This window comes from Aegilops tauschii, chromosome 4 (genome assembly GCF_002575655.3).
Source record: "Aegilops tauschii subsp. strangulata cultivar AL8/78 chromosome 4, Aet v6.0, whole genome shotgun sequence".
In the NCBI taxonomy this organism is placed as follows: Eukaryota; Viridiplantae; Streptophyta; class Magnoliopsida; order Poales; family Poaceae; genus Aegilops; species Aegilops tauschii.
This window is the reverse complement of record NC_053038.3, coordinates 519,549,327-519,567,037: the sequence shown is the minus strand read 5'-3', so window position 1 is coordinate 519,567,037 and position 17,711 is coordinate 519,549,327. Positions and strand designations below refer to the sequence as shown.

Sequence of the window (17,711 nt, the reverse complement as noted above, 5' to 3'; positions counted from 1 at the left end):
CTTAAAAAGGTAAGATTGACAGGAGTTCAAGTTCACTGAGATTTCCTGTGTTGACTAAAGTTGTGATGAGTTGCAGGAAAGAATAAAAGATTAATTATGCACGGACCAAGAGAAACTTATTGAGAAATGACCATACATATCCATGTTAAGCTCTTCTAAAGCATAATGTGTATAGGTAAAAGGCAATCGAAAATGCCAAACGGAGACCGAGCTCCATGGAGGCCTTTATTTGAAAACTTCAAAATTCAAACTTTTCAATTTCAGAAAATTCTGAAAAGAAATACACATATAGCTAGATACATAATATACATGTGTGCAAATTTTTAGGTCGAAATACAATAACATGTGAGCTACACAAAAAAGACAAATCTAAGGCTTTTTAGCATATGTACTGTTTATCTTTAAAGTCCATGATTTTTCCTTTTTTGTGCAGCTCGCAATTCAAGGTATTTCATCCTGAAATTTTTCACACATACACTTTACATCCTTGCATACATGTGTAATGTTTTTCAGAATTTTATTAAATCGAAATTTATGAATTTTGAATTTTTCAAAATAAAGGGCTCCATGGAGCTCGGTCTCCAAAATGCCCTACTCAAAGGCAATGATATATTGATATTGCATCAAATATACTCGTGATTCCCTTAATAGAACTGAGACCTTCGAGGTTGGCGGGAATTATAGTGAAAATCAAATAACAGAGATAGTTAAGACAAATAGCACAACATACTGGAGAAATTAAGCAAGAAACATTGCCAATTCAATAGACGGCAGCGCTCAAACAAGACCAGCAAAGTTCATTTCTGTGAGCAACAAATGCCTCAATGCAGGGTTCCACAGGTGAGACACCGAAATAGTCGATCACGCATAAATTCTGTGAACATGCAGATATATAAAACATGCCGGATGCGATATTTGCCACATGCTTGATAATTCTGTGAACATGAGACAGTTCCTAGTCGCGCACAAAAAATTCAGATCATCATGCCTACACTCAGTAAGTCCCTGCTGAGCTTTCGTAATCATTCGAAATGTTTCAAACACATAAGGGTAGTGACTTTCTCTAGGAGGGACTTGACAGTTCACAAGTATCCATCAGCGTGAGCGTTAGCCTCTCCTGTTATGGATCTGATATAGCCTAAACTTCTCAGCTTCTCTACAAGTTTCCTCTCTGCAGCAGCCTGAAAACAGTGCTCCCATCAGATACAGAACTTGGAAATTCTAACACGAAGATGTTCTGGTTAGTACCTCAAGCATGGGGCTGTCTTTCGGAATGTTACATGCTAAAATTATATTTAGACCTGTCTTCAGCACTGAAACATGAGGTGACGTGAGCTTGGTGTTTTTCATACCAATATATGATGACGGTGGGTCAATTGCAGCAGAAACTGAAGTACCTAAGCGGCGTGCCATGCTTGATCCAGTGTTATCAGATGTTCCGCCAAGCACAGATGTGACGCTCACTCCATTACCCTGCAACAGCCATGATGGTGCAATGATCAGTGTCAATGGAAATATATATGCACCAGTTCTTAAAGTTATATTGATTGATTGCTTGTTACCGGCCGAGTGGCTGCAGCAGCATATAAATGGCCAAACTTTGCCGAGCTGTTGCATCCTATCCATGCATAGATCTGCATGGGAAAAAAAAGAGGGGCTCAAAACAGATAGCACACGGATGTTTTTTTTTTTTGACGAAACGCTGTCAGAGCAGCTTCTCTTTTTCATTTATAAGAGGAAAGGTGTTACAAGTATTTGGTCGGAGCAGGCCGCTATACATCAACTATGCCAACAGCCGGCAACCCAGCAACATACATCAGCACAGGATTCAGCTGTTTTTGGACAGACCTCGAGAGCACACGGATGTTTGACAAAGAGAAGAATGGAGATCATACCACAGTGTGGATAAATATGTATATGATTCAAAGAAAAATGTTTGACAAAGCTTAACTCACACGGGGACGATAACAAACGCTTACACTTGCATACTTCATGTAATCATGTTACAGCAAATACTTAAGACAAGTTCAGAGCTTCATGTTAAAAAATGACTCGTTTCACTAACTGAAACTGAACATAGACACCTGCTAGAACATCTTCCTTTGGCTGGCAGCTTTACAAATGATAGGATTTTTCTCTTGTCCTCAACTTACTGAATCACACATCTAGTAGAACATTATCCCTTTGACAGCTTATGGCATATTTTTTCTTCGCCACCCACCTCGACAGATTGTCTGAAAATTATGTCCCAAGAAACAGAGCCCGGTTTTGTAGGTAAGATTTCTACTCCAGTGCCTTTGTTTGAGTTACATTTTGCATTGGACCAAATTTTGGTCTACTGCATGCAGAGGGCGGCTGAAACCGAACGAAGGACGGGCCAGCGAGCCATAGGCGGGTCCACCTGCCAGCGGACACACGTTTTTTTACTTTATTTTTTGAGGTGCGGTTGAGGTTGGGGAGAGGGCCCGAGATCGCTAGGTACCTCTCCGCCGAAGAGGCCACCAGGCCACACATACATACAGGTAGGGCCCACGACGACGCAGGCCACAGGGCCCAGATCAATGAGGAGGGCTCCTTTTCAAGGGAGCTTACGGTTTTAGATGATTTGACCATTGTCTCAAAAAAAAAGATGATTTGACCTTTTCTCAAAAAAAAAGATGATGATTTGACCTTGTCTAAAAAAATAGATGATTTGATCTCCCTCCATGTGTAAATTTAAAATACCCCTAAAAAATGTGTAAATTTAAAACTCAATACAAAATAATAATCCTACGGCGTCTTTGGTTTAAGTAGTTTAAATTTGGTTTTTAAGTGAATTTGTGTGCAATCTTTTTTTAAAGAGTTATAAGTTTAGGAGTTCCGTTAGGTTCAAGTTATTTTAACTCCTCAAGTTAAATTCTACTCCCTCCGTCCCATAATATGAAACGTTTTATAACACTACACTGGTGTCAAAAATACTCTTACGTTATGAGACAGAGGGAGTAGGAGTTTGGTTAGAGATGACCCCGACCCTAGAACGACTCTAACAGAGTCGCATATCGGGTCAATCGGCATAACAACCGTTGATATGTCGATCTTGAGCAAAAAACGGAAGTCGCACTCATGCCGGCCTTAAAAAATGTGGCGGTATCCCGCATCTAGGACGCATAGACATTCGTCGACCACATGGTTGCAAAAGTCACGGCAGCCGAAGCCTCCCGAGTCCGCGAGGTCACTTTCAAAGAGGAGGAAGAGCTTGTATTTGAATTAAAGAATCGTAGTTTTATGGTTGCTCAAACCCTAGATGTAATCTTATTGAAATCTATTTTGTGGAAGGGTGGCAACATCTCTCGCGACCGCGTCGCCCCCCCCCCCCCCCCCCCCCCCCCGCGGGCGACCGGCCTCGGGGTCTATCGGAGAGAATAGGGGGAAGAAACAGTAAATATAAGCAAACAGATGCAACGCTAAGCATGACATGACGATAAGCAGAACTAGGGTCGACCTAACATAGTACTACATGTTGCAGACGAAGGGGATAAACATCTGAGGATGAATTCCCGACGTTAGGTGGATTCCGGACAAAGGAAAGGAGGGGAAAGTTCCAAGTTCAGCATGCTAGGGGCATGTGACAGATGAACGGACCGCGTATTCGGATTCGTTGGATTTTTCTGAGCAACTTTCATGTAGAAAACATTTTCATCCGAGTTACGGTTTATTTTCTATAAATTTCTAAAATTTAAAGGATTTTTTAATTTATTTAATTTGAATTATAACAGTGAAATGCCTTTTTAAACTCAGCAGGGGGTAGTCACACTCAAAGACATGTGGGGTCAAGGAGCTGGGATGACTCAGTCAACACCTTTACTAGTCAACCAATGAACAGTGCACGGGCCCTACTTGTCATTGGCACAAACTATTAATTAGGCTTTTAAAAAAGGGGCCACATGTCATCTGTACATAGACTATTCTAGCCGTTAATTAACACCTATTAGTACTAATCTAAGCAAGGGCCGGCCCCTACTCCGGCCACGTGCACGACGCACACACACAGCACACACAAGTTAGTAGGCTAGGAGTTATTAACATAAGATGTCATTTTGTGATTTTTGTAGGATTTAATCTAATCATCAAAAGGATTTGGTTCAGTGGGATAAAATGGAGTTTGTCATGTATACTTTCTACTCATATTATTTTTAGGCCTGTTAGTAGTTGTTTAACCGCTGATCAGAGGCTGTTAAGGGGGTTAGTCATCGTGAAAATAGGAAAGCTAGCAACATGTACAGTAGCTAGTAGCAGTACATGTAGAGGAGAGATGGGCAGAGCCGTGGCGCGGGCGCGGCCCGACTGCAGCGACAGCGCAGCGGCAAGGCAACGAGGTACGCGGCAGGGCAGAGGCGGTGCTTGCGCTCAGGCGAACGCAGACGGCTATGGTGACAGTAGGCGAGCGGCGATCGCAAGTACGGACAGGTGCAGCTGCAGTAGTTTGAACAGCAGCAGCAAGCGAGGAGGACGGAAACGTCGACGGCGACCACCGCGGTGGCGCCGGACTTCGGCCAACGACGAAAACTTATCTACGGCTCGAACGCGAGCGAAAGGAAGGCACTGGCCGCACCACCGGAGTGCCCTGAGCACGTCCATGTGGTCAGGTGGACATGACAGCAAGGGTAGCGTCGGATGGAACGGCGGGAGCTTCGGGCTTCACTGGCAGCGGCGACTAGAGGGCGAGAGGGGAGGTGTTGGCGTGCGTGTTGGATGCTTTGGAGCTCCATGAGCTCGACTGCGTGCACGGGCACGAGCTTTGCGGTCAGTGGCCGCGACGGCGAGGCGAACGGCGGCGGCGAGCTACTGCTACGAAGGAAACGGCGACGCAGTGCATCCTAGAACTAAGCGAGGGTTCAGAGGGGGAGCTGGAGCTTACGGCGCGGCACACGAAGGCCCTCGAGTGAACGGGAGCGCAAAGGGAGGCCGAATCGACGGCGGTGGCGTCCAGCGACCGAAGAAGGGGATCGAGTCATCGGCGCTACTGTGCTGCTCCCCGCCTTCACCCAATGGCACCGGACGAAGAGGACGACGGCGATGGAGCTCCAGGACAGCTCGGCGAGGCCGGAGGGGCTCGGTGGCCGCGGGATCGAGCGGTGCTCGGCGGTGAGCTTCGGGCGAGCTCGAGATCGAGAGAGAGTGGGAGAGAGCGTGAGCACATGGCCGAGAGAGAGAGAGCGAGCGGGCGGGGGAAAATATCTGGGGACCGCGGCGTCAGCCTTATCCCCTCGCTGCACGGACGAGGCGCGGGACGACGAGCTGGTCCGGCGGCGACGCGCGCGCGCGCCCTCGGTCGATTGAACAGGGGAGGAGAACACGACAGAGGAAAGGCTGGGCTGGGCCGTCTTGGGCCGCAGGCCAGGTAAGTTTCAGCCCATTTGTTTCATTTCTTGTTTTTTTTTAAATGAGCTGCTGACTTGGATTAGTTAGTGCACCAAATGATTTTCGTAAAATGTGCCACTAGCCACATTAAATACTTTGCAATATACTGAGTTGGTACAAAAAGTTTGAGGCAGTTTGGAATCCACTTGAATTTTGCTGACATTTAAAAAAGACTGGAAAAGTGTTCCCGGGCCACTGTTTTAAAATCAGAGGCATTTTGGGAAACCAAATGAGGTTGGTTTCATCATGAAAATTAGGTAATGAATATTCACAACCTAACGAACATTTTTATTTGGCGGTTTGAAGGAATAAGAATTTGACTTGTTATTTGAATTTTAAATTGACTTTGTTTTTTTAACAAGGGGCAGTTTGGCTTAGGAAAGCATGATGACATAGCATCATTAGCAGGAGTTTACTGTAGTATGATTCTCCGGGTGTTACACTTCCCCTCCCGGTCGCTCTCCGGCGCGGGCGGAGCTGCTCCGGGGGGTGCACTTCGGCGGCGACGGTTTGGCGTGGCGGCGGGGCTCCGTGGCGCGACGCAGGCGAACAGCTGGGCGGCGGCGGGGAACGTAGCAATAATTCAAAATTTTCCTACGTGTCACCAAGATCAATCTAGGAGATGCTAGCAATGAGAGAGAGAGTGCATCTTCATACCCTTGAAGATCGCTAAGCAGAAGCGTTACAAGAACGCGGTTGATGGAGTCGTACTCGCGGCGATTCAAATCGTGGAAGATCCGATCTAGCGCCGAACGGACGGCGCCTCCGCGTTCAACACACGTACAGCCCGGGACGTCTCCTCCTTCTTGATCCAGCAAGGGGAGAGGAGAAGTTGAGGGAGAACTCCAGCAGCACGACGGCATGGTGGCAATGGAGCTCGTGGTTCTCCGGCAGAGCTTCGCTAAGCACTACGGAGGAGGAGGAGGAGTTGGGGAGGAGAGGGCTGCGCCAGGCAAGGGGTGCAGCTGCCCTCTCTCTCCCTCACTATATATAGGGGGAAGGGGGTGGAGGAGGCGCCCTAGGGTTCCCTAGGGAAGGGGCAGCGGCCACAGGGAAAACCCTAGATGGGTTTGGGCGCTCCCACCCTGGGAAACTTGCCCCCCAAGCCGGGAGGGGTGGCTGCCCTAGGGGAGGCGCCCCCACCTCTCCACGTTACGTGAGAGGGGTTGGGAGGGGCGCACAGCCCCTTAGTGGGCTGGTGTGCCCCTCCCCTTGGCCCATAAGGCCCCCCCAACGCTTGCTGGGGCCTCCAAAACACCTTTCAGTCACGCTGGTCGTCACCCGGTACTCCGAGAACAATTCCAGACTCCAATACCCTTCGTCCAATATATCGATCTTCACCTCCGGACCACTCCGGAGTTCCTCGTCACGTCCGGGATCTCATCCGGGACTCCAAACAACCTTCGGTAACCACATACTATTTCCCATAACAACTCTAGCGTCACCGAACCTTAAGTGTGTAGACCCTACGGGTTCGGGAACCATGCAGACATGACCGAGACACCGCTCCGGCCAATAACCAATAGCGGGATCTGGATACCCATATTGGCTCCCACATGTTCCACGATGATCTCATTGGATGAACCACGATGTCGGGGATTCAATCAATCCCGTATACAATTCCCTTTGTCTATCGGTATGTTACTTGCCCGAGATTCGATCGTCGGTATCCCAATACCTCGTTCAATCTCGTTACCGGCAAGTCTCTTTACTCGTTCCGTAACGCATGATCCCGTGGCTAACTCCTTAGTCACATTGAGCTCATTATGATGATGCATTACCGAGTGGGCCCAGAGATACCTCTCCGTCATACGGAGTGACAAATCCCAGTCTCGATTCGTGCCAACCCAACAGACACTTTCGGAGATACCTGTAATGCACCTTTATAGCCACCCAGTTACGTTGTGACGTTTGGTACACCCAAAGCATTCCTATGGTATCCGGGAGTTGCACAATCTCATGGTCTAAGAAAATGATACTTGACATTAGAAAAGCTCTTAGCAAACGAACTACACGATCTTGTGCTATGCTTAGGATTGGGTCTTGTCCATCACATCATTCTCCTAATGATGTGATCCCGTTATCAATGACATCCAATGTCCATGGTCAGGAAACCATAACCATCTATTGATCAACGAGCTAGTCAACTAGAGGCTTACTAGGGACATGTTGTGGTTGAAAGATCGTGGATGTCGCCTAGAGGGAGGGTGAATAGGCGCTTTAAAATAATTACGGTTTAGGCTTGAACAAATGCGGAATAAACCTAGCGGTTAATTTGTCAAGCACAAAACCTACAACAAATAAGCTCACCTATGTGCACCAACAACTTATGCTAAGCAAGAAAACCTACTTAGGTGATAGCAAGATATATGACAAGAAACAATATGGCTATCACAAAGTAAAGTGCATAAGTAAAGGGCTCGGGTAAGAGATAACCGAGGCACGCGGAGACGACGATGTATCCCGAAGTTCACACCCTTGCGGATGCTAATCTCCGTTTGGAGCGGTGTGGAGGCACAATGCTCCCCCAAGAAGCCACTAGGGCCACCGTAATCTCCTCACGCCCTCGCACAATGCAAGATGCCGTGATTCCACTAAGGGACCCTTGAGGGCGGTCACCGAACCCGTACAAATGGCAACCCTTGGGGGCGGTCACCGAACCCGTACACTTTGGCAACCCTTGGGGCGGTCACCGGTACCCGTCAAATTGCTCGGGGCGATCTCCACAACCTAATTGGAGACCCCGACGCTTGCCCGGAGCTTTACACCACAATGATTGAGCTCCGAACACCACCAACCGTCTAGGGCGCCCAAGCACCCAAGAGGAACAAGCTCAAGGGCACCAAGCACCCAAGAGTAATAAGCTTCTCAACTTGTAACTTCCACGTATCACCGTGGAGAACTCAAACCGATGCACCAAATGCAATGGCAAGGGCACACGGAATGCCCAAGTCCTTCTCTCTCAAATCCCACCGAAGCAACTAATGCTAGGGAGGAAAAAGAGAGGAAGAACAAGAAGGAGAACACCAAGAACTCCAAGATCTAGATCCAAGGGGTTCCCCTCACAAAGAGGAGAAAGTGATTGGTGGAAATGTGGATCTAGATCTCCTCTCTCTTTTCCCTCAAAAACTAGCAAGAACCCATGGAGGGATTGAGAGTTAGCAAGCTCGAAGAAGGTCAACAATGGGGGAAGAACACGAGCTCAACGGATAAGGTAGAATGGGGAAGAAGACCCCGTTATATAGTGGGGGGAACAATCCAACCGTTACCCCCAAAACAGCCCCGCAGAGGGCGGTACTACCGCAGGAGGCAGCGGTACTACCGCTGATCACAGCGGTACTACCGCTCCCCCGGGCGGTACTACCGTGGAGTCTGGAGGGCAGGAGAGTGACAGACCCGAGCGGTACTGCCGCGGTGGTTGGGCGGTACTACCGCTCGTGAGCGGTACTGCCGCCCTACTGCCGCTGCGAAGTACCGCACTATCCGACACGAAAAATGACCCCTCGAGTCGACGCGGTAGGGGCCTGGTACCGTAGCGGTACTACTGCTGAGGACCCACTAGCGGTACTACCGCTGCGGAGCGGTACTGCCGCTTGTGACCCCTAAGAGGTACTACCGCTGGGTACCGCGGTACTACCGCTGGAACCATCCTAAAGCCACTTCCACGAAAACAAGTATACTCCACGGGAAACCAAAATTGCCATAACTTCTGCATATGAGCTCCGAATTGAGCAAACTGAAGCTTGTTGGATACAAAACGACGAGTAGCATCAAAACAGCATAACCTTCCAACATCGAAAACATCATAGAAGATGCGAGTGAACTCCGCTTTCGATGAACTCGAGCTTGTCATCAAGATGACCATAAGCTCCAAAACTCACAAAGAGAAAAACCAAACAAGAACCAAGAAAGATGATGCAAGGATGCAATGGTTTGAGCTCTCTACGAATGATACGATCAAGCTACTCATCGAGAGCCCCCCTTAATAGTACGGCAATCGATCCTATAACCCGGTCTCCCAACTACCATCATGAGACCGGTAAAATAGAAAACCTATCAAGGGCAAACCTTTGCCTTGCACATGGTCCACTTGAGCCAGATGATGACGATCTTGACTCCCTCAAGTTGGACCACCTTTCTTGGTTGCGTTGGCTCGATGAAGACTAGTTGATTGCTCCCCCATACTCCACTATGGGTGAGCCACTCTTCCGCACATATTCACAAGTCCATTGTCACCACAATGGACGGCAAGCTTCAAGCATTTGATCTCTTCATGATGCTTCACTTGAACTTGCACACCGCAACATCTTCACAAGTCCATTGTCACCACAATGGATGGCAAGCTTCAAGCATTTGATCTCTTCATGATGCTTCACTTGAACTTGCACACCGCAACCTAACCCCACAAAGAACTCTCACGAAGATCATGGGTTAGTACACAAAGCGTAATTGACAATGCTTACCACACCATGGGATCGCTTGATCCCTCACGGTACATCTTCTACGCTTTGTGAGTTGATCAAGTTGATTCACTCTTGACTTAGTCTTGATCAACCTTGAATCTTTTCAACTCTCTTCATTTGGATGATGTCTTGAAGATATACATGAATGATCACACAATCTTCTTCTCCAAGACATGCTTGCAATAAGCTCAACTCTCACATGACCAATCTTTGGATAATTCCTTAATAACACCTTGGTCACCACATAAACTCCTTGAAACCAACACATGAACTTCAAGAAATGCCTATGGACAAATCCTTCAAATATAACTCAAGGCAACCATTAGTCCATAGAGATTGTCATCAATTACCAAAACCAAACATGGGGGCACCGCATGTTCTTTCAGTGGTCTATGTATTCACACATGTATTACGGTTTCCAGTTAATACAATTATAGCATGAACAATAGACAATTATCATGAACAAGGAAATACAATAATAACCATTTTATTATTGCCTCTAGGGCATATTTCCAACAGTCTCCCACTTGCACTAGAGTCAATAATCTAGTTCACATCACTATGTGATTGTAATGAATCCAACACCCATGGGGTTTGTTCATATCTCGCTTGTGAGAGAGGTTATTAGTCAACGGGTCTGAACCTTTCAGATCCGTGTGTGCTTTACAAATCTCTATGTCATCTTGTAGATGCAGCTACCACGCGCTACTTGGAGCTATTCCAAATAACTGCTCTACTATACGAATCCGGTTTACTACTCAGAGTCATCCGGATTAGTGTCAAAGTTTGTATCGACGTAACCCTTTACGACTAACTCTTTTACCACCTCCATAATCGAGAAAATTCCTTAGTCCACTAGTTACTAAGGATAAGTTCGACCGTTGTCATGTGATCCATTCCTGGATCACTATTGTACCCCTTGACTAACTCATGGCAAGGCACACTTCAGGTGCGGTACACAGCATAGCATACTGTAGAGCCTACGTCTAAAGCATAGGGGACGACCTTCGTCCTTTCTCTCTCTTCTGCCGTGGTCAGGTCTTCAGTCTTACTCAATACTCACACCTTGTAACACAGCCAAGAACTCCTTCTTTGCTGATCTATTTTGAACTCCTTCAAAATCTTGTCACGGTATGTATTCATTTGAAAGTACTATTAAGCGTTTTTGATCTATCCTTATAGATCTTGATGCTCAATGTTCAAGTAGCTTAATCCAGGTTTTCCATTGAAAAACACTTTTCAAATAACCCTGTATGCTTTCCAGAAATTCTACATCATTTCTGATCAACAATATGTTAACAACATATACTCATCAAAAATTCTATAGTGCTCCCACTCACTTCTTTGGAAATACAAGTTTCTCATAAACTTTGTAAAAACCCAAAATCTTTGATCATCTCATCAAAGCGTACATTCCAACTCCGAGATGCTTACTCCAGTCTTTAGAAGGATTGCTGGAGCTTTGCATACTTGTTAGCATCTTTCAGGATTGACAAAACCTTCTGGTTGTATCACATACAACCTTTCCTCAAGAAAATCGTCGAGGAAACAATGTTTTTTTTGACATCCTATCTGCAAGATTTCAAAAATAATGCAGTAACTGCTAATATAATTCCAACAGACTCTTAGCATCGCTACGAGTGAGAAAATCTCATCGTAGTCAACTCCTTGAACTTGTCGGAAAACATCTTAACGACAAGTCGAGCTTTCTTAATGGTGACACTTACCATCATTGTCCGTCTTCCTTTTAAAATCCATCTGCGCCCAACAGCCTTACGACCATCAAGTAGTTCTTCCAAACTCTATACTTTGTTTTTTATACATGGATCCTCTCTCGGATTTTATGGCCTCGAGCCATTCGTCGGAATCCGGGCCCACCATCGCTTCTTCATAGCTCGTAGGTTCATTGTTGTCTAGCAACATGACTTCCAAGACAGGATTACGTACCACTCTGAAGTAGTACACATCCTTGTCATCCTACGAGGTTTGGTAGTGACTTGATCCAAAGTTTCATGATCACTATCATAAGCTTCCACTTCAATTGGTGTAGGTGCCACATGAACAACTTCTTGTGCCCTGCTACACACTAGTTGAAGTGACGGTTCAATAACCTCATCAAGTCTCCACCATCCTCCCACTCAATTCTTTCGAGAGAAACTTTTCTCGAGAAAGGACCCGTTTCTAGAAACAATCACTTTTGCTTCCAGATCTGAAATAGGAGGTATACCCAACTGTTTTGGGTATTCTATGAAGATGCATTTATCCGCTTTGGGTTCGAGCTTATCAGCCTGAAACTTTTTCACATAAGTGTCGCAGCCCCAAACTTTTAAGAAATGACAACTTAGGTTTCTCTAAACCATAGTTCATACGATGTCGTCTCAACGGAATTGCGTGGTGCCCTATTTAAAGTGAATGCGGTTGTCTCTAATGCCTAGCCCATAAACGATAGTGGTAATTCGATAAGAGACATCATGGTATGCACCATATCCAATAGGGTGCAGTTATGATGTTCGGACACACCATCACACTATGGTGTTCCAGGCGGTATTAGTTGTGAAACAATTTCCACAATGTCTTAATTGTGTGCCAAACTCATAACTCAGATATTCATCTCTATGATCATATCATAGACATTTTATCCTCTTGTCACGACGATCTTCAACTTCACTCTGAAATTACTTGAACCTTTTAATAATTCAGAATTGTGTTTTATCAAGTAAATATACTCAGCATCTACTCAAATTATCTGTGAAGAACATAACGATATCCACTGTGTGCCTCAGCACTCATTGGACTGCACACATCAAAATGTATTACTTCCAACAAGTTGCTTTCTTGTTCCATCTTACTGAAAACGAGGCCTTTCAGTCATCTTGCCCATGTGGTATGATTCATGTCTCAAGTGATTCAAAATCAAGTGACACCAAACGATCCATCTGTATGGACTTTCTTCATGCATATATACTAATAGACATGGTTCGCATGTCTCAATCTTTTCAAAAATGAGTGAGTCCAAAGATCCATCAACATGGAGCTTCTTCATGCGTTTTATACCAATATGACTCAAATGGCAGTGCCACAAGTATGTGGTACTATCATTACTATCTTATATCTTTTGGCATGAACATGTGTATCACTACGATCGAGATTCAATAAACCATTCATTTTAGGTGCAAGACCATTGAAGGTATTACTCAAATAAACAGAGTAACCATTATTCTCCTTAAATGAATTACCGTATTGCGATAAACATAATCCAATCATGTCTATGCTCAACGCAAACAGCAAATAACAATTATTTAGGTTTAACACCAATCTCGATGGTAGAGGGAGCGTGCGATGTTTGATCACATCAACCTTGGAAACACTTCCAACATATCGTCATCTCACCTTTAGCTAGTCTCCGTTTATTCCATAGCTTTTGTTTCGAGTTACCAATGTTAGCAACTGAACCGGTATCTAATACCCATGTGCTACTAGGAGTACTAGTAAGGTACACATCAATAACACATATATCAAATATACTTTTGTTGACCTTGCCAGCCTTCTCATCTACCAAGTATCTAGGATAGTTCTGCTTCAGTGACCGTTCCCCTCATTACAGAGGCACTTAGTCTCGGGTTTGGGTTCAACCTTGGGTTTATTCACTAGAGCAGCAACTGATTTGCCGTTTCATGAAGTATCCCTTCTTTCCCTTGCCCTTCTTGAAACTAGTGGTTTTACTAACCATCAACAATTGATGCTCCTACTTGATTTCTACTTTCGCGGTGTCAAACATCGCGAGTTGCTCAAGGATCATCATGTCTATCCCTGATATGTTATAGTTCATCACGAAGCTTTAATAGCTTGGTGGTAGTGACTATGGAGAACCATCACTATCTCATCTGGAAGATTAACTCCCACTCGATTCAAGCGATTGTAGTACTCAGACAATCTGATCACATGCTCAACGATTGAACTTTTCTCCCTTAGTTTGCAGGCTTAAGAAACTTGTCAGAGGTCTCATACCTCTTGACATGGGCACTAGTCTGAAATCCCAATTTCAGTCTTTGGAACATCTCATATGTTCTGCGACGTTTCAAAAAGGTCTTTGGCGCCTCAATTCTAAACCGTTAGCATTACGCACTGAACTATCACGTAGTCATCAAAACGTGTACGTCAGATGTTCGCAACATCCACAGACGACGCTCGAGGTTCAGCACACCGAGCGGTGCATTAAGGACATAAGCCTTCTGCGCAACATTGAGGACAATCCTCAATTTACGAACCCAGTCCGCATAATTGCTACTATCAACTTTCAACTAAATTTTCTCTAGGAACATATCTTAAACAGTAGAACCAAAGCGTAAGCTATGACATAATTTGCAAAGACCTTTTGACTATGTTCATGATAATTAAGTTCATCTGATTATTTAATGAACTCCCACTTAGATAGACATCCCTCTAGTCATCTAAGTGATACATGATCCGAGTCAACTAGGCCGTGTCCGATCATCACGTGAGACGGACTAGTCATCAACGGTGAACATCTCCATGTTGATCGTATCTACTATACAACTCATGTTCGACCTTTCGGTCTCTTGTGTTCCAAGGCCATGTCTGTACATGCTAGGCTCGTCAAGTCAACCTAAGTGTTTCGCATGTGTAAATCTGGCTTACACCCGTTGTATACGAACGTTAAAATCTATCACACCCGATCATCACGTGGTGCTTCGAAACAGCGAACCTTCGCAACGGTGCACAGTTAGGGAGAACACATCTCTTGAAATTTTAGTGAGGGATCATCTTATTTATGCTACCGTCGTTCTAAGCAAATAAGATGTAAACATGACAAACATCACATGCAAATCATAAAGTGACATGATATGGCCAATATCATCTTGCGCCTTTGATCTCCATCTTCGAGGCGCGACATGATCACCTTCGTCACCGGCATTGACACCATGATCTCCATCATCGTGTCTTCATGAAGTTGTCTCGCCAACTATTACTTCTACTACTATGGCTAACGGTTAGCAATAAAGTAAAGTAATTACATGGCGTTCTTCATTGACACGCAGGTCATACAATAAATTAAGACAACTCCTATGGCTCCTGCCGGTTGTCATACTCATCGACATGCAAGTCGTGATTCCTATTACAAGAACATGATCAATCTCATACATCACATATATATAATTCATCACATCCTTTTGGCCATATCACATCACATAGCATACCCTGCAAAAACAAGTTAGACGCCATCTAATTTTTATTGCATGTTTTACGTGGCTGCTATGGGTTTCTAGCAAGAACTTTTCTTACCTACGCAAAAGCCACAACGGTGATATGTCAATTGCTATTTACCCTTAATAAGGACCCTCTTCATCGAATCCGATCCGATTAAAGTGGGAGAGACAGACACCCGCTAGCCACCTTATGCATCAAGTGCATGTCAGTCGGTGGAACCTGTCTCACGTAAGTGTACGTGTAAGGTCGGTCCAGGCCGCTTCATCCCACAATGCCGACGAATCAAGATAAGACTAGTAACGGTAAGCAAATTGAACAAATCATCGCCCACAACTACTTTGTGTTCTACTCGTGCATAGAATCTACGCATAGACCTAGCTCATGATGCCACTGTTGGGAAACGTAGCAATAATTCAAAAATTTCCTACGTGTCACCAAGATCAATCTAGGAGATGCTAGCAACGAGAGAGAGAGAGTGCATCTTCATACCCTTGAAGATCGCTAAGCGGAAGCGTTACAAGAACGCGGTTGATGGAGTCGTACTCGCGGCGATTCAAATCGCGGAAGATCCGATCTAGCGCCGAACGGACGGCGCCTCCGCGTTCAACACACGTACAGCCCGGGGACGTCTCCTCCTTCTTGATCCAGCAAGGGGAGAGGAGAAGTTGAGGGAGAACTCCAGCAGCACGACGGCATGGTGGCAATGGAGCTCGTGGTTCTCCGGTAGAGCTTCGCTAAGCACTACGGAGGAGGAGGAGGAGTTGGGGAGGAGAGGGCTGCGCCAGGCAAGGGGTGCGGCTGCCCTCTCTCTCCCTCACTATATATAGGGGGAAGGGGGTTGGAGGAGGCGCCCTAGGGTTCCCTAGGGGAGGGGCGGCGGCCATAGGGGAAACCCTAGATGGGTTTGGGCGCCCCCACCCCTGGGAAACTTGCCCCCAAGCCGGGAGGGGTGGCTGCCCTAGGGGAGGCGCCCCCACCTCTCCATGTTACGTGAGAGGGGTTGGGAGGGGCGCACAGCCCCTTAGTGGGCTGGTGTGCCCCCTCCCCTTGGCCCATAAGGCCCCCCAACGCTTGCCGGGGCCTCCGAAACACCTTTCAGTCACGCTGGTCGTCACCCGGTACTCCCAGAACAACTCCAGACTCCAATACCCTTCGTCCAATATATCGATCTTCACCTCCGGACCACTCCGGAGTTCCTCGTCACGTCCGGGATCTCATCCGGGACTCCAAACAACCTTCGGTAACCACATACTATTTCCCATAACAACTCTAGCGTCACCGAACCTTAAGTGTGTAGACCCTACGGGTTCGGGAACCATGCAGACATGACCGAGACACCTCTCCGGCCAATAACCAATAGCGGGATCTGGATACCCATATTGGCTCCCACATGTTCCACGATGATCTCATTGGATGAACCACGATGTCGGGGATTCAATCAATCCCGTATACAATTCCCTTTGTCTATCGGTATGTTACTTGCCCGAGATTCGATCGTCGGTATCCCAATACCTCGTTCAATCTCGTTACCGGCAAGTCTCTTTACTCGTTCCGTAACGCATGATCCCGTGGCTAACTCCTTAGTCACATTGAGCTCATTATGATGATGCATTACCGAGTGGGCCCAGAGATACCTCTCCGTCATACGGAGTGACAAATCCCAGTCTCGATTCGTGCCAACCCAACAGACACTTTCGGAGATACCTCTAATGCACCTTTATAGCCACCAGTTACGTTGTGACGTTTGGTACACCCAAAGCATTCCTACGGTATCCGGGAGTTGCACAATCTCATGGTCTAAGGAAATGATACTTGACATTAGAAAAGCTCTTAGCAAACGAACTACACGATCTTGTGCTATGCTTAGGATTGGGTCTTGTCCATCACATCATTCTGCTAATGATGTGATCCCGTTATCCATGACATCCAATGTCCATGGTTAGGAAACCATAACCATCTATTGATCAACGAGCTAGTCAACTAGAGGCTTACTAGGGACATGTTGTGGTCATGTATTCACACATGTATTACGGTTTCCAGTTAATACAATTATACCATGAACAATAGACAATTATCATGAACAAGGAAATACAATAATAACCATTTTATTATTGCCTCTAGGGCATAGTTCCAACAGCTCCGGGGGGTGCACTTCGGCGGCGACGGTCTGGCGTGGCGGCGGGGCTCCGTGGCGCGACGTAGGCGGACAGCTGGGCGGCGGCGCCGCCGTTGGCGGCGGGGCGATGCAGCGGCGCGATCTGGTGTCGTCCGCTCGGCCTAGATCTGGGCCCTTCGGGCCCCATCTGGGCTTGGGCGGGCCGGCGGCGGGGATAGTCTCCGGCGTGGCTTCTGGGAGGCGGGGGAGACGCGACGAGTGGCTGGGTGCTGGCGGCGCCGTCGCCGACCTGTTGCATCGTGGCCGGTGGGGCTTAACGGGCCTGCTTCGGGCCTGGCTGGGCCAGGGGTGGCCCGGCATGCCCCGCGGCCATGTCCGGACGGCTACCGCGACGGTGCCGGAGGCATGGGCCTCCCGCACGACGGCGGTGGAGGTGGTTCCCTCCCGCTCGGCGTCGGTGTTGCTGCTCCCGTCATGGTGCGCTTCTCTCCCGTCCTCTTGGC

The 17,711-nt window shown here is 46.8% G+C and overlaps 1 protein-coding gene across 1 annotated transcript; it reads right to left on the bottom strand.

Annotated features, from left to right (window-relative positions):
* Window positions 1-784: 784 nt before the first annotated feature.
* LOC109767971 (uncharacterized) lies at window positions 785-3,328 on the bottom strand. The gene is made up of 4 exons (XM_020326709.3): window positions 1,563-3,328; window positions 1,398-1,473; window positions 1,249-1,313; window positions 785-1,181 (listed from the first exon to the last, which is right to left on the bottom strand). Exons 1-4 carry the CDS (start codon window positions 1,638-1,640, stop codon window positions 1,083-1,085), a joined length of 318 nt encoding a protein of 105 aa, XP_020182298.1. The 5' UTR covers window positions 1,641-3,328; the 3' UTR covers window positions 785-1,082.
* Between the last annotated feature and the right edge of the window lie 14,383 nt (window positions 3,329-17,711).

Excerpts from the sequence above, each read along its gene's own strand:
- LOC109767971 (XM_020326709.3), bottom strand. The coding sequence starts at position 1,640 with ATGCAGATCTATGCATGGATAGGATGCAACAGCTCGGCAAAGTTTGGC. Across the intron at positions 1,314-1,397 it reads AAGCATGGCACGCCGCTTAG|TGCTGAAGACAGGTCTAAAT; the intron begins GTACTTCAGTTT and ends CTCATGTTTCAG. Across the intron at positions 1,182-1,248 it reads AAGACAGCCCCATGCTTGAG|GCTGCTGCAGAGAGGAAACT; the intron begins GTACTAACCAGA and ends CACTGTTTTCAG.